At 43.3% G+C, this 17,125-nt stretch overlaps 1 protein-coding gene across 2 annotated transcripts in view; it reads right to left on the bottom strand.

Annotated features, from left to right (window-relative positions):
* Window positions 1-734: 734 nt before the first annotated feature.
* gabbr2 (gamma-aminobutyric acid (GABA) B receptor, 2) overlaps window positions 735-17,125 on the bottom strand; it is a 91,408-nt gene continuing 75,017 nt past the window's right edge. For both annotated transcript variants that reach the window (XM_061760065.1, XM_061760064.1), the window contains exons 14-19: window positions 7,338-7,448; window positions 7,034-7,258; window positions 6,741-6,923; window positions 6,177-6,306; window positions 4,591-4,708; window positions 735-3,468 (exon numbers count right to left, since the gene is read on the bottom strand). In XM_061760065.1, the coding sequence (XP_061616049.1) occupies window positions 3,303-3,468; window positions 4,591-4,708; window positions 6,177-6,306; window positions 6,741-6,923; window positions 7,034-7,258; window positions 7,338-7,448 (933 nt within the window). In that variant the 3' untranslated portion in view covers window positions 735-3,302. The remainder of the gene's footprint in view (window positions 3,469-4,590; window positions 4,709-6,176; window positions 6,307-6,740; window positions 6,924-7,033; window positions 7,259-7,337; window positions 7,449-17,125) is intronic.

Below are 17,125 nucleotides of genomic sequence, written 5' to 3'. Positions count from 1 at the left end.
CCCCCCCCCAAAAAAACGACAACTTTCAAGGTATCCTGGTGGTGTATTTTGTGAAAGGAATGTAAAAATGGTAAAGATCTTTTACATAAACATTTTTTTTATATATCTATGCATTTTATATATTTATATATATATATCTATATATATAAATATCTATATACTGCAGTTGACGCTTTCTGGTAACAGAAAAGTTATTGCCCCTCTTGAGCGTGTTGCATCGAAAACTCAAGTTTTGGTTACTGTTTGCTTTGTGTTGTTTGATGAATAATAATAATTAATAACAACAACAACTTGATTGTTATGAAGTAAAGCACAGTCAGCATCATGAAACTTAACTTTTGCACCAGAATGTGCGTCCGCTTTTGTAGACACAGTTTGAGTTTTGTAACTAGGCCATGCTGAGAAGAATTTTTTTTTATATATATATATATATAAAGTTTAATCAATTGGAGGAAAAACAGATTATTGCAAGAATGAAATTAGATTTTTTTTAATATATCGAATAGAAAAAAAAATCAGAATATTCCAAAAGTGTTCGAAATTTCTTAAATTAATTTGTTAAAATTTCTTTATTTTCCTTTGTTAAATTTGGACAGTTGTAATAATATTTGTATTCCCTAAAAAAAAAGACTTTTTTTTTTTTTTTAACGGTTTTTAGATCAGTCAAAATATTGCAAGAACAGATTTTTTTTCCCCTCAAAAAATTTACGAGATCGATGTTACTAATTTTGATGATTTGAAAATCACTCGTTAAATTTGGACTCCTCCCTCCCCCAAAAAAACTTTATTCGTTTTTTTTTTTTTTATATACAAGTCCAAATATTATTCCTCGAATCCTTCAATATTAATGTTTCAAGTCTTGATATGGTGAAGAATAGTATTGTTTTATTTGTTTGTTTAAAAACGTGATTATGAGAACAAAGTTAGGGGGAAGTGGAATTAACGTTTTCAAAACAAACAAAAAAAGAACATCCCTATAAAATTTCAACTTTAATCTCAATATTCTGACTAAAAAATATATTCACTAAAAAAGTCAGATTGGATGGTCTTTTTTTTTAAATAATTTTTTTTTTTATGAAGTACATTTTTTCTATTCACTCATAATCAAATTGTCTCATTGTCATCTTATTCAAGATGTCTCGTTCTTTGAAGATATAAAGTTGGAATACTGCAAGAATTGACATATTTTCAACCATTTAAAAAAAAAAAAAAAAAAAAAGCTATTTTTCATTCGGGGAAGTGAAGAAAATGTCTTAACTCATTAAAATGAGATTTTGCCTCAATGGAATACATTTGGAAACCTTGTAAGATTCCTTTTTGTTTTTTCCCTCGCAAGAAACCGAACTTTATTCTCACATTACGACAAACTATTGTAGTATTTTTGTTTTGTGTGGCTTATAATACTTTGTCATTTGAAAACAGAAAGACTACAAGAAATCAACATTTAGACCAATTCAAATGCAGGTTTGAATGAAAGAAAACAAAAATGAAATCACAAAAACTTGCCGGCAATTAAATAAAAACAAAGGCAGTGATAAGGATGAATCGTTTGCTTCTGTCTGCTCAGCCGTTCGTACGACTCCAAAAAGAGCTTTTGTTTGTTTGTTTACTGGGAACGCCACGAGGACGAGCAGCAGATAACATCTGTGTGAAGTCTACATTTTGCTTCCATGCCGTCTTGAGGAAAAACACCCCAACAGTTAATCAGAAATTAAAAAAAGAACCCCCCCCCCCATAAAACCCCCCAAACATCCCATCGACGGACACCTGTGCTGAAGGTCTCTGCAAATTGTACACAATCACGTAGAATGTCACAGAATAGAAAACGTCCGCTTGGATTTCGTTCACTCCGGGATTGTTATTTTTCCGACTCGGTGCCGCTTGTTCCCCAAGTCCACTTCCTGTTCCTTTTCCCTTCCCGAGTCCGAACTTGAGTACAGTTTCTGCTCGCTCAAAGAAGTCGGGGAGCGCACACCCGCCGTCCTGGATGTGCGTGCGTGCGTGCGTGTGTTTGCACCACGACGACGGTGAGCGTAGAAGACGACAGGCGGACGCCTTTTACACACACACACACACGCAAAAAAAAATAAATCTAAAAACCAAGACACCGATGGTGAAAAAACAACAAATTTGCTCCAAAATAACAAAGCAAACCGAAACATCTCCATAGCAACGGGAGGCCAGAGGAGTGTGCTTTGACGCTCGCAAATTCAATTTCTCGGCGACGCATTCCGGACATTCCGGCCATCAATGTGGTCGCGGATGACAACGCTGGAAATTCCCACGAGCCTCGAAGGTGTCGTGTTCTTTGGAGGTAAAGATGAAGGTTCTCAAACTTTTGTACAATATTTCCACTTGCAATGTTTGGACTTTATTTCTTGTCACGTAACAATTGTTTTTCCGACAAATTATGAATTTGTACATATAATATTACGACTTTTGTTTTTGCAAAATGACATTTTTGGTTGTAATATTTTGAAATGTATTCCCATAAATGTGACCCCCCCCCAATTTCTAGATTGCGTTCGATTGGTTAGTGTCGTAATACAAACATTTTATTCTTGTAATTTGTAGACGTGATAGAAATCTTGATTTTGTAAATTGCAAATATAAATTTTCCGTATGACGACATTCTCTGAATTTAACACGTGCTACGTAATGATTATAAATTTGGCACATTACGACAATAATGCCCAAATATCACAAGCAGAAATTTGTCATATTATAACAATAACGTCCAAATATGAGTATGAATTTGTCATTACAACAAATTAGACATTATTGTCATATAACAAATGTGTCCTATTTTGACAATAACACCTAAATTGTTATAATATGTCAAATTATACTTGTCCTAATACGGATGTTCTTCTTAAATCGTACTTCGAATTTTCCATCTTGAATCAAATTTCTGACCGAATTTGGACTTTTCGAGTTTGAGAACCACTGCCTTAGCGTGACAGCGAAGCTAACAGTTAGCGCGTTTAGCATACCGTTGCTTTCTGGACGCCGACATCCGCGGTGTGCCGAAACGAGGATATTTACAAAGTCGCAAACTATAACCGACTGCGGGGGGGGGAAGAGACGGCGGATCCCTAAGGCTACGCCGCGGCCGCCGTCGTGGCCGTTTAGCGGGTTCGCTAACGGCCCGTCCGGCGAGTTCCGCGGGGAGGCACAAAAGAGCGTCAATCTCCTCCGTGTGGATGCAATCAGTCAATTTACTGTAGAAAAGACAACACACAAAAAGACAGTTGTGTGTGTGTGTGTGTGTGTGTGTGTGTGTGTGTATCGCGTGGCGGCGCTCACAAGCCCGACACCATGACCCGGTAGGAGGGCGGCATGTGTCTGTGGCGCGGGCTGGATCCGGGGCTGTCGGTGGGGCTGGCGCAGCTGGCGTCCACGCCGCCTATGGACGGCAGGTAGGCGTGGTGCAGGATGGGAAGCTGCAGCGACAGACGGCGTTGGATGCTGCGCGCACCGCCGCAACAACAAAGCAAAGCGCAACATTACGTTACGGGGGGGGGGGGGGGGGAATGGAGTCAAATGCCCAATATGTCACGTATGGGGTGGGAAAACGTCGCCCGATATTAATGTGAGCTATTTTCTGTGCAAGTCAATTGAAAAAAAGAAATCAAATCATGAAATGTGGTTGCATAAGTGTGCACACCCGCATAGCTGGGGATTTGAACCGATCACATTCAAACTCGTGTTAAATACACCTGCCACCATTCAAAATGCCGCAGATGAACCCCATATTCAAGTTCAGTTGTTCTAGTAGGCTTTTTCTAGCCACTGCACCCGGATGGCTTGTAACAGGACAATGATGTATAAGAGCAACTTGACCAAACTTTGTAAAATTACTTTTTTACCTTGGACTATGTATGTAATCAATAATTCTCACAAAATGTGTGAGAATTTTTTTACCCCCACGGTATTTTTGACATTGTTTTCGTATAATATTTCAACTTTCAATCTTTCCAAATGACACATTTGTACACAATATTTTGAATTTATTCTTGCAATATTGCAACTTTTTCTTCTGGTGAAATTATACACCTAATAGCATATTTGTTTTCATACTTTTGAAACCATTTTCCAACTTTTTCGATCAAATATTTGCATTTAGCTTATTACAATTTTAGTCTCGTGGTACTTTTGATTTATTCTCTCAATGATTTTTTTTTCCCGCGCAAAATGAAAAACTAGATTCCAGCTTTCTGCTTCTTTTCAAACATTGAATAGCTGCCAGTGTTCCGGTCTATTTCCGGAGCCCCTTACGTAAGCCTCTCCGCGTCTCTTTCCGACGTTCCACCTGTCAAACTCCGGCGTTTTGGCGGCAAGCGCGTGGGGGCGGCGCTTCCCGTAAATGATGCATGACGACGATGCGACGCCCTCATGAATTATGAGGACGAAGAAGCCGACGCGACGAGTCCGCCGCGCGCGCGAGGCGGCGTGGGCGACGAAACGTCGGCGCGAGCGGCTCTCGCGGGGTTCTCGTTGCCACAGCAACCGCCGAGCAATCGCTGCCGGAAGATGTTTGCGACCGGAAAAAAAGAGGTGGATTTTACGAGGAAGTATGGGGGTGCTCACTGTTCGGGAGAGTTGATGTCCTCCAGGGGACCTCTGGTTATTCTGGAAGGATCCATGGAGCCCCACTGGCCCTGAGGCTTCTGTTCCAGGTGGTTCTTCAGCAGGCTCCGGTCGGCGTCTGCGCGGAGACACAAGATGGAGGCCGCTTTAAGAATTTTCCTGCTATGTTAAAGCAATATGCGCCATTTTTTTAGGCTTTCTTCCATGGGCTATTGGACACCAACACACCAAGTTCAGGGAAATTCGACCAATCGTATTTTTCTGTAAATGACGCAAACACCAAAAACAGATGAATGCGGCCGAGTACAGGGATATCCTGGACCAAAACCTTCTCCGGAGTGCTCAGAACCTCAGACTGGGGTGTAGGTTCACCCTCCAACAAGACAATGACCCTAAGCACACAGCTAAAATAGCGAAGGAGTGGCTTCAGAACAACTCCGTGACTGTTCTTGAATGGCCCTGACTTCAACCCAATGGAGCATCTCTGGAGAGACCTGAAAATGGCTGCCCACCACCCATCCAACCTGACAGAACTGCTGAGGATCAGCGAGGAGGAACGGCGGAGGATCCCCAAATCCAAGTGTGAAAAACGTGTTGCACCGTTGCCAAAAAGACTCATGGCTGGATTAGCTCAAAAGGGGTCCGAATACTTATAGCTGTGTGATATTTCAGTTTTTCTTTTTTGAATACATCTGCAAAAATGTCAACAATTCCATTTTTTTCTGTCAATATGGGGTGCTGTGCGTTCATCAATGAGGAAAAAAAATAACTTCGAGGATTTTAGCAAATGGCTGCAATATAACAAAGAGTGAAACATTTAAGGGGGTCTGAAAACGTTTCGTAGCCACTGTATACTCATATTTGAAACGTTTGCTTTTAATACTCTATTTTTATTTGATTCTTGTAATATAATTTTCTTTTTGAAAAACAACTATAAAATAAAGGCCATTTTATTGTAACTTACAGTACATACATATATATAATTTACACCTGCAATAGGAGTTTTCTGGTATTTCAACAGTTTTGAAAATAAATGTGTACTGGTAATATTCCATCAAGATTCATGTGTTATGTACTGAAAAATGAAGTTTTTTTTTTTTTTTTTATTATTATTATTTTTTAAATGGCTCACCATATCCAATTTTTATCGGGAGTTTGACGAATACGTTCCCGATTACATGATGACACCACAACAAAGTTTGGCTGAGCTCATCAGGCTTCTGAAACATTGCAGTATTTGTAGTTTTTGAAAATTGTATTATTATTCATTTGTTATTTTATTTTGTCTCCCCGCAGTTTCCCCTCCGTCGTCCCAGTTTCAACCCCCCCCCCCCGCCCCCCGCACTGGCTGAGCCCGGCTCACTGATCACAGCGCTCCGAGCTCCCATTGGACATCAGAGCTTCACTATTTTAAACCCCCCCCAAAAAGGCCAACCTTGTAGTTCCGCGTTAAAAGCGCGGATATTTATACACTTCATTAAGGATGCACAAATACTGTGTTCTACTTGAAAGGAGAAAACTTTCACTCGAGAAAAGTCGAGAGCGCCGACTTGCTGTCGGCAATCGACGAGCGGATGATTTGATACCTTTGGCGTCGGTGAAGTTGCGTATGCTGAGGATGTTGTTGGCGTCCGGGTAGTGGTTCTGTTTGATGTAGGGAGTCTTCTCCGGAGTGTCCTGCAGCTGCATGGTCACCTCCTCCAGCTCCTTGTCCAACTTTTAGCCAAAAGACCACAAAAAAAGTTCGGTGAAGATCTGAGTTATTCATTCAGTCATCAAACGTTGCCGTCACCCTTCGCCTACAAGCAATGACGAAAACTCGATTGTTTTGAAATGTGTTTGCCGTCTAGTAGATGTGCTTCAAATTTGGTGGCAATCGGACAAAATCTCGAGGTCAAGTTTCCAGAAATGGCCCTAAGATGGCCACATCAAACCAAAATGGAACTTCCTGTATCTTTTTAGTCATGGGTTCCTGAGACTTTTCTGTGGGTCTCCTCATGAGCAACACCCCTACCCAATTGCATGTCGCTAAGGGAAAGCAGCTTCGGGGGCTGGATTTTCAAAGCGGTCCAGAGATCACTTCTCAGCTCATTTTTGGGATGCGAGAGGGAACGAAGCAATTCCAGGTGACCGCTCGGTCTCTGTCGCACCTCGGTGATCCTCATGCGGAGGCGGTGGTTGTCGGTCTGAAGGCCGTCCAATCTGGAAGTGTTGGCCTGGTTGACGCTGGTGACCGAGGTGGAGGTCTTGGAGTCTTCCTTCTTCTGGTTCTGCGTGAACTTCAGCCTGCGGTTCTGCGTGGCGGCGTCCGGGTTGGTCCGCATGGTGATAAACTATGAGGAGATGACGTATTGTTAGCATTTAAGCCCGCCGTCGTCTTTGGCACTGGTGGGAATGACAACTACTTGAGCACAGAGTACGTGTACTTTTGCCGTCTCTGTACCTTGGGAACAAAGACCAGGCAGAGTGTGATGGTACTGCAGAAGATGATAACCAGTGCCACGATGCAGAACTGGACATTGGGCTGATCTCGGGTCAGGAAGGAGACGGCGGCGCCGATGATGCACATGATGCCGACGTTGTAGACGCTCATGCCGATGTATTTGCTGTCGTTGAGGGCGGGGATGCTGACGTTCCTGGTCTCCCAAGCCAGGAAGCAGCCGAACAACTGAGCGGGTGACAAGAGGAAGACAGTGAGCGAGGTGTCGGCCGGAAGCGTGACGGAATGTTGCCTGGTGTTCCCACACCATCAGCAGGCCCTTGTAGGCATAGACGATGCCCAGCCAGATGGTCATGTGGGTGTTCTCGCAGTGCTCCAAGAAGGGACGGATAGCGATATCTCGGTCGTGAGGGTCCGCCTGTTCCAAAACCGCAGAGAGAGAGAGAGAGAGAGAGAGAGAGCACAGAAACTGGGTTTAGAAAAAAAAAAAAAAAAATCGTACTTAAGACTTTTTTTGTGGGTCTACTCATGACAGACACTCCCACCAAATTTCATGTTGCTAAGTGAAACTGCTGCTTTTTGGATTGAATTGAAAAAAATCAAATAAATCTTGTGAGGCCTACTGACACAAAGTGGTTGCTTGGAACCAAAATGATGAACTTCCTGTGTATTTTAACTCATGGGTTTCTGAGAGGTTTTTGTGGGTCTAAGCATGATAGACACCCCTACCAAATTTGCAAAGTGAAAGCAGCTTTCGGGGCTGAATTTTAAAATAAAATTCGAATGTGTGCTACCGACCCAAAATGGCAGACTTCATGCGTCTTTTTTTGTGGGTCTGCTCATGAGCAATAATACCCCTACCAAATTTCATGCTGTTTAGTGAACGTGGCTATGGGGGCTGAATTTTTAAAAGACAATCTAAAGAAAATTTCATCTGGTGCTACGAATCCAAAATGACCGTTTAGAGCCAAATTAGCATCCTTCATGTGTCTTTTTAGTCATGGGTTCTTAACACTTTTTTGTGGGTCTACCAAATTTTATGCTACTTCGTGAAACTGGCTTTTGGGGGAGGGGGGGCTGAATTAAAAAAATACATTCTCATGGGTGCTCCTGACCCAAAATAGCCACTTTCAACCAAAATGGAAGACTTTCTGTGTCTTTTTACTCATGGGTTTGTAAGACTTTTTTTTGTGGGTCTACCTCACATTGTTAAGTGAAGCCGCCTTCCAGGGCTGAATTTTTAAAGACAATTCTCGTGGGTGCTACTGACCCAAAATGTGTTTGGGAATCCCCTTTGTACATTCTCCAAAGTGGATTTAAATTAATCTGTGTTACAAATGACGCTAATGGGCGAGCCTAATCTGGAATAAGAATGAGATTTACACCTCCTCATGTGCTCATCCACATATGTGTTAAGGCCCCACCGATACGACGTGAAACACAAGTCGGCGCACTTTTGTCATAAAACGCCAACTTTAAAGCGACAGCTTGTGTGCGACAATCCAAGTGGGAATATTTCCTCCGAGTAGGACAGCCGTTGCCCCTAAAAGCCAGTAGTGACGTAAAAGGAGAACAGAGTGGACCAGGACACGAGATGACTCACAGGTAACCAAAGGCGGCCGTGCGGGAACACTGAGAGGAAATATAGTTATTTCTGTTAATTATTTAACGACACGGAAATGTATTTAGAAATGTTTCGTTTTCTGTTCCCCGTCCATATGCAGGCATGCTCACATTCGTTTGGTGTGGAAAACCCTTCGGATGACAAAGAATTCCCACGGGCAGACTCCAAAATCTGCAGAAGAGTGCATGCTATCATAGCTGCAAAAGGGGCAAATGGGCCAATACTTTCGTCCGCGTACAATTTTGAGCGGAGTTCCTCAGGGCAACGTTCGTGGTCCGTGTCAATTTTCTTCACTTTCACCTACGTATATGTGGAATATATGCCAATACTTTGGTCCACATGCAAATATTGGACAGTGTACATCACATGCACGATTTCAAACATGCTCCAACATCAAAGCATCAACACGTCTGATGCATTTCTAAGTAGAATTACTCAGGGTGATGTTTGAGGCCCATGTTTTTTTCAACAGTCCCTTCATTTTCGTCATTCTCACCAAAACCTTTGCCCGCATATAAATATGCACTTCAACTGCGCCCTTTCGCGTGGCAACGCAACAACATCAAAGCCAGTCGCACACACTTTTGAGCGGGGTTCCTCAGGGAAACGTTTGAAGTCCATGTTCATTTTTGACATTTTCTTCACAGTAACCTTTGTCTAAATAATTTTGTATACACATATTGCACAGTGTACTTCATGCCAGATGTTTTAACATTCGATTTTTAAAATAGGTTATATTTTTTCTACAATTGTTGAATTATGTAAAAATAATTTTTAATAACATACTTTATTTTCCTTTTGAAATATTTTTTAATTACAACCAGTGAACTGATTATGTACTATAATACATTTTAAATGTATATGTAAGCTTGTTTTAGTCTTTACAATAAATCAATCACCCAATTATTTAAGAAACACATTTTTAAATGAAATTTTATGATTTTTTTTTTTACGTGCCACGTGCGCCATTATGTGCTGCAAAGCCAGGTCAGACAATTTGTATGTGGTGTTCCTCAGGGAAGCGTATGCAATCCATGTTCATTGTCCATTAAGATTTAATCTCACACCTGTGCATGCTGTTTTACTACTATACCAGCCCATTATTCTGACAAAAGCATCCCATCATTATGTGTATTCATGTCGTTGCTGTTGTTTATCCCGACAATAACGGCAAACCATAAAGAATTGTTTGACTACTTTGCAAACCCGCGTCGCTGACGACGCCAAAAAAATGATAAGAGCAAATGAGTTATAACGCTCATTAGGCTCGCTTGCCTATCGCGGCGCGGCAGGCGGGAGATGTCTGTGGAGTTGCCAGGCAACCGGTGGGGGAGGACGGGAGGTGGCGGGCGGAAGGCAAAAGGCGCCCCGTCCACTGTCATTTCTCACGGCATTAGGCCCGTGACGGGAGGGCCGCGAGAGGAGTTTAGATGAGCCTGCCGGGGAGTGACGGGAGAAATGGAAGGTGGGATAGAGATGGATGACGGGATAAAAGATCAAGGCGGAGCGGGATAAATGGAAGGAAGGAGACAGGAATGCGGCCCGTGAGTGGAAATGATGAGCCGGAACCGACCTCCCCCAAAGCTTGTATGCTTAAAAATTCAAGTGGAAATGAAAAGCATGTAGCGTGTATTTAAGGATTTTTTTTAATTTCTTTTTTTTACTGAATTGTCGATATACTTATATTTGTTTAAAAATAGATTTTTTTATTTGCATTTTTTTTTTTAGTTCTTTTAGTTATTTTTTGGATACGCAGGTACTGTGCCATAAATACTCAAATTAAAATGTAATGAAAAAACTAAATATTAAAATTAGTTTGGATTAAACGTTACATGAAAGGTTCAACATTAGACTTTTGAACCTTTCATATAAAACATTTAACTCTCTAAATACAATAACAACAAAAGTAAAAAAAAATGTATTATAACAATTCAAATAAAAACAAAATGTATTTATGAATAAATAAAAACTCAAATTAATCTGGATTCAATTTACTTTTTACATACAAATGTATACATGTCAGCAAAAGCCTACTAGAACGGCTCTAGTAGGCTTTTGCTGCCAATTGTATTTTGTACTTCCCCTCGCTAAAAGATTGATTTTTTTCACATAAATGGTTGAAAAAGTTTTCAAATGATTTGAAACATCCGCCTTTTTTATTTGCGTATTCGTAAGAAGTGTGACTCGACGACGAGGTCCAGAGGAGGAAGTGAAGGAGTTCCCGCCTGGTGCTGCGGTGCCCCCTCAGGCCCGAGCTGACCTACATGCGCCAGAGGAGCGCCACGCCGCCACCGCATACACACGCGCACACACACACACACACACACAAAGCACGGACTTGTCTTCCCCCTCTTGTGACAACATTTTGACGTATCCACACACAAGCGTCAAATACATTCATTTAATATAGTGGATAGTTAAAAACTGTCCCGGGTCAAATTGACCCATTTTAAAAGTTAAAAATGACCATTTTAAAAGACTTTCCCCCCGAAATGAATGGCTAGTAATGGAGCTAATAATGAGATCGAAACAGTGTTTATTTGGATTGTTCTCCCATTTCTGACACTTTCGAATGATCAAAAATGCACCGGGTCAAATTGACCCATTATAGGTAAAGAAATAGTCAAACAAATACATCATAAAAAAAAAAAAAAGTTTCAAAGTAGTTTTCCAGTAAATATGATTGAAACAATGTTCAGTGGGATTTTTATTTCCATTTCTGATATTTTCGGGTGGTCCAACTTCTTCTGCTTGGCTTTCGCTCAAGCGTAATCAACATACACAATTTCACACATTGACTTGCAATCATTTAAAAAAAAAAATGCCATTTGTCAAGCTGACCGCAGAAGATTATTGCTGCTTTTGAGAAATGAACGCAAAAGGCGAGTTAATAATACATTTAAAAAAAAAAGTTTTAATACAAAAACCACAATAAGCAATGTTTTTCAGTCCCAATGATGACATCTACGCATACTTCTTGATTAGACTTTGCTGGCTTCATCGTTATTCCTTCCCACCGCTAATGATGATAAAAGCATCTCTTTGCTTAACGCTTAAAGCATCTAAATATCTCGCCCCCTTTTTTCGTCCATCCAAGGCGCTATGTAATCCCATTTGCGGACTAATCCCTCTAATAGAAGCGCAGCCCGGCGACCTTTTACGCAGCCACTGCGCCGAGTGGCGTGATGAAATTGTGAAAGCCTTTTTCTTCTCCATGTAAGTGGCACAGTTGTGACAAAGAGGCTGCGCAAAAAAAACGACACCAGCCCAGCTTCCACAGTGCAAAACAACAAAGGACCCCTGCCAAGTCTTGGATAACGCCGTCGGTTTGCCAATTTAGTGATGAAACAACAAAGAAAAACTTAAGTCAAACTCAAATTAAGTCAAGCTACTCTACTCACCCGTAAAGAGAAGTTTTCGATAAAGAGACTTACCACACAATATTACAACTAAAATGCAGTTGTTACAATGAATCACATCACTTGGAAAAATCCATTAAAAATGAAAAAAAAAAAATTTAATTTCAAGAAGACACACAAGGAGCAGAGAAACGCACAAATATTTGCAAAAAAAAAAAAAAAAAAAAAAGACAATAGGATAAATTGTCTGGGTTAGGCATAGCCAGGAAATTGAGGCCTTACGACGCAAATACACAAATCGCAAGAAATACGACGCACACACATATTCCAAAAAGGTATGTACACACAGTAGTGTAGCTTCCTGGGCTCCAGCATGGAAGTGCCTTAATTGATTTATTAGGAGCTAAACGCCTCATTAGCGTAAGCGGCTAACCCTGAACGGTGGGCTCATTAGAATATGCAAATGCAAGGCATCTTGCCCGAGATTTTTGTTATCCGAACCTCTTTTTGTTCTTTTTTTTTTTTTTTTTTCTACGGCCGCCGTTCGCTGCTAGCGTCTCTCCACGCTGGCGCTTTCCATCTGCGCATCGTGCGTTAACCGCCCGAGGCGGCCGTCTTTGCCGCGGAGTTGCCCGCGTTTGTTTGCGTCGCGTAGCGTCGGCGGGCAGCCCGAGTCGTATTTGTGGCGAGGCGTTAAATGCCAGTGAAGTGGGAATACTGCTAATGAGTTGCGGCGTACTGATGGAGATGGCAGGTTATTAAATCCTGGGACAGGCGGAGGAACTTTTTCGGCGGGGGCTCGGACAATCTTTTTCATTTAAAGACGACATTGACGATCAGTCGGTACAGCGGAGCCATCATCGGTTCTGCTGTTATCGGTTTTCAGGGTCTTTGTCACTTAAAATACGGTGTTCAGGACTTTGCGGGACATTTAGGATGAAGATTATGCTCAGCAGTCTACACTGAAAGTAAAATGCACAGTGGAGCCATTTTCTGTTCTGCTCATATCGGCTGCTATTACTGGTTCTGAGGGTCTTAGTGACTTAACGACAGTCTTCAGGAGTTGCTGGGAAAATCAGGAAGACGATGACACTCGGTAATCTACGCTTAAAATCAAATACAAAATGTGTCGATGATTTGGTACACTGAAGCTATTGTTTTTGTTACTGTTGGTATTGTTCTTATAAATTCTGTTGTCATTGGTTCTGAGGGTTTCTGTCGCTTAAAGACTTTGGGGGAATTTAAGGATGAAGATTATGCTACATTAAAAACGCTACATTAAAATAAGAAATTGCGGAGAAGATTCCGTAGAGTGGAGCTATTATCAGGTTTTGGGGGTCTGTTTTGCAAAATAGATTAGGATTAGGTTCGGGGGATTAGACTCTTATGGTTTGGGTTTAGGTTAGATTTAGGTGGTTAGGATTGAGTTAGGTTCTGGTGTACTGCGGGTTAGGGTAAGGTTTGCTGTTCGGTTTAGGCGATTGGGGGTCACTATTAGGGAGTTAGGGTCCTGATTAAGGGGTTCAGATTAGCATTTAGGGTTAATTTTAGGATCACGGGTTTAGAGTAAGGTTTAGGGTTCGGAGTTCAATTTAGGGTTTAGGATTAGTTTTTGGCTTGGATCCACTTGCGCAACCTCAGCCTTTGTGTCCGTTTCTGCTTCTTGTTCTCGTGGCTTCTTCTTCCGTCACGTTTGCGGTCGTGCTGAGCGTAATTAGTGAACACCTCGTGTAGGATGGACGGAGATTAGAGGAGGTGTTTCCTGGTAACAACAAGCCACGGTCAACACTTGTACACGGTCGACACGACATGGCCGCTCTCATCGTGCAGGTGTGTGCTGAAGGCCGTGAAAACTATTACTGGTTAGGTTTACGGTTCACTATTGGGGGTTAGGTTTAAGGTTCGGATTTGGAGGTTATGTTTTGGTTCAGGGTTTACTATTGGGGATTCGATTTAGGGTTAGGTTTAAAATGTGGGGGTTTGAGTATGAGTTAGTTTTAGAGATTTGGGTTTTATGCTTGGGGGATTAGGGTGAGGTTTAGGTTTTATGATCGGGTGTTAGGGTTAGGCTTTAGGATTTGGTGGCTAGGTTTGAGGATGGAGCTTTGGGTTTAGTTTGTATCCCCAGCCAATGACTTTGGGTTGGGTTTAATACGAGCCAGACGATTATGACCCACAATGCACAATGATAAAAGACATCATTACCCGAGTCAAACAAATGTGGTCCGGATACTGATTTTACGGGCAAGAGGCTTTAGGGTTAGGGTTCGGGTTGCCTGCCTGCCTGTCACTGAGGCCGTCACTGTAACATGTAAAGTCATCCTGGGGAAATTAGCGGCAAGGATGCAGCGTGTGAACGGTAATTGAACAGCCCGGCAGGTCGGCGGAGTGAATGTCTCGCTCCGAGTGATCTAGAACGGCTTGGTGCGAGGACGTCGATAATTCCTTACGTTATCGAAACAATCGACGCTCGCAACTTCAGTTGGTAAAAACCGGCGTGCGTCATATTTGACGCCCCTCAAGGATTGGCGGTCCTCCAGTGGAAAGAATCCTCTCCTATGTCGTCGTGCAGACAAAACAAGAGTGCTAATTGAGTCCTGGGAGGCCGCGGCTGTTTGCCGCAAGCACTGCGTGGTGCCTGCTTAATTGGTTGCGTTATCCAGCGGCGCACCGCCGCGCACTCTACCACGTTAGCGCCCGGGGCCTCTTGTCAACTCCTCCAAGTGGGGAGCAGAGGATGTGTTAGTTTGGACTTGGAAAACCCTTGTCCTTGGATGCCTGGTATAAAGTAAACCAAGTGATGCACCGAATAGCGAAAAAAAAAGTGTTACTGATGCAACCACTTCAAATGTTTATAACTGCCTATATTTACGCGCTTACTGCCGTGGACGTTTATATTCGTCAACTGGAATCCAACAGTTTCTATCACCGGCGTATATATTATATTCATCGGTCTTTAAACGGTTAGGCGTGGAAGAGGGTCTCGGCCAGCATGTTTGTAAAATTCAGGTTTGTAAACCACTGTAATGACAAACACATTCCTATAGGTGGCAGCATTGAATGGCTTTGGATTTCAGACCAGCACAGCTTTTCAGTAGAGGATGATTATAGCGTGAATTTCGACTTGCCATAAATTATGAGGGAGAGAAATGGCAACGCGCTGGAAGTTGGATACAGTAAGTTTAGGCACTTCGCACTCGTACAGAGTATGTCTATGTATGGTATACAGTAAACGGGAGTATGTGATGCGTTAGGTAGGAGAAAGTGGGCGTCACAATGACCATGTAAAAAAGCCACTGACGTTCAACTCGAGCCGTGCGGTGAGTCAGCGGCTTTCATCGCTGCATATGCGCAATGAAATGATTATTTTGCAGTCAAAAGCCATTTCGCGGTCTCGTTTTTGTTGTTTTATTTTGTTCGAGATGTCAAAAAAGCCAAACATATTACCGTCAAAGTCACTGTTTTGCCCAACGTTTTTTTCCTACCAAAAAGCCGTTTTCTCCGCTTTTTGATGAGAAACCAGTGTTTTGGTGAAACCAACCCATGTTCTCCTGCTGAGTGATAAAGAACGGAAAAGGCTAGCAGCAAACGTGTTTTCATTGTGAAAGAGACGAGTCGTTGCTTTCTTCTGCCAGGTTCGGCGCTTGTGTCGTCACAGAAGCCAAAATATTCTGTGGGCCTCGAAAGATCAGTCGCAATGCTCAAAATTGGCCGGCAATGTGGGGAACGCTGCTTTGAAAAAAACGGCTGGCAGTGGACGAGCTAATTGCTCCATTTTTTTTCGAGTGGGGGTGTATCTGAAGCTGGCTTGTAACTTGAATTTTGGCTGGAGACGCAAAGCAAAAAAAAAAACACAATGGATTGGGCGACAGCTCATAACGTCAAAGACAAATATTCTGAAGGGTTGTGTTGGCATTTTTTTCCGCCATTTGCGGCAAAGCACGGCCGCTATACCCTGTGAAGAGCGGACGGAGACCCAACTGTAAAATACGCGCGTAGGCAGAAAAAGCAGAACGGCCACCGGCCCCTGCGCACGTGTCGGGGGGCAAGCGGCGACAAAGGTGGCGCGCCGAGGCGGAGAGTTATGCGATAGGAGCATCGGTGGCCGCCCGAGGGAGCTGACACAACGAGCGCGGCACCGTTGGCTGAATATGACAGCCTTGCCAACACCTCTGCATGCGCACACGCACACAGGAATAGGCCAGGGTGAGTCACGCACACTCCCTGGGCCATCTCAGCACCTATCCAATGCTCAGATCTGGCAAACACGACACCTTATGCCGAAGCTACAAGGCGCCGTGAAGCTGCGGAATACGGCCCGATGGAACGAGGCCGACATTTACAGGACACGGTGTGTCAAAATCAGCGCGAAAGGGCTGAGTGTTTACTTGGACGACACCAGCGTGGGCGTACACGGGCGCTCAGTCAACCAGCTTCGGCTCTGGCTTCGGTCATCAGTCACCGGCGACGGTGAGCGATGCCGCCACCCGGAGAGCATCCTGGCGCGGTCAGAGGCGACGATATCAGAAGACGTGAAAGGTGATGCATTGCTTCAGTGTCATCCGTCTTCCGGTTGGCAGCGTACGCTTTTTCCACCGCTTGGATCCCGAACGGGAATCTCTGACTCTGACCACCACGATGCCCACAAAATTGGCTCGCAACAACGTATGTTGGAGGATGATTTTTTTTTTTTATACTAGCTGTCTGCGACCCACCCATTAAGGGTCCACGACGCCCATTATGGGTCCGCGACCCACCAGTTGAGAATCAGTGGGACGGGATGATGTATCGCATAGATTATGGCCCAGTCGACAAGACGAACAGGGTCCGATCCGAATGTCGCGTGTGTTCAATTCCGACCGTGTCGATGCATTACGGCACTTCTGTGTTTACCGGGGCGGCAAGTCCAGCGCGTGTCAATCTTTCCCCCCTCGCAACCACGGCAACGACATCGCCGGCGGCCATCTTTCGCCGTCGTTCGGCAAACCATTTTGTCTCGCCCAGAAGCCAATCGGCCGCTTCTGTCGTCCGCTTTTGGCGCGGCGATGCAAATGCGACTTGCGAGCATCGCGCGGTCGTTAAAAGGAGAATTGAAAGCGAGTTGCGGGTCAA

This window comes from Phyllopteryx taeniolatus, chromosome 21, assembly GCF_024500385.1.
Source record: "Phyllopteryx taeniolatus isolate TA_2022b chromosome 21, UOR_Ptae_1.2, whole genome shotgun sequence".
Taxonomy (NCBI): Eukaryota; Metazoa; Chordata; class Actinopteri; order Syngnathiformes; family Syngnathidae; genus Phyllopteryx; species Phyllopteryx taeniolatus.
This window is presented reverse-complemented; position numbering and strand designations above follow the sequence as displayed.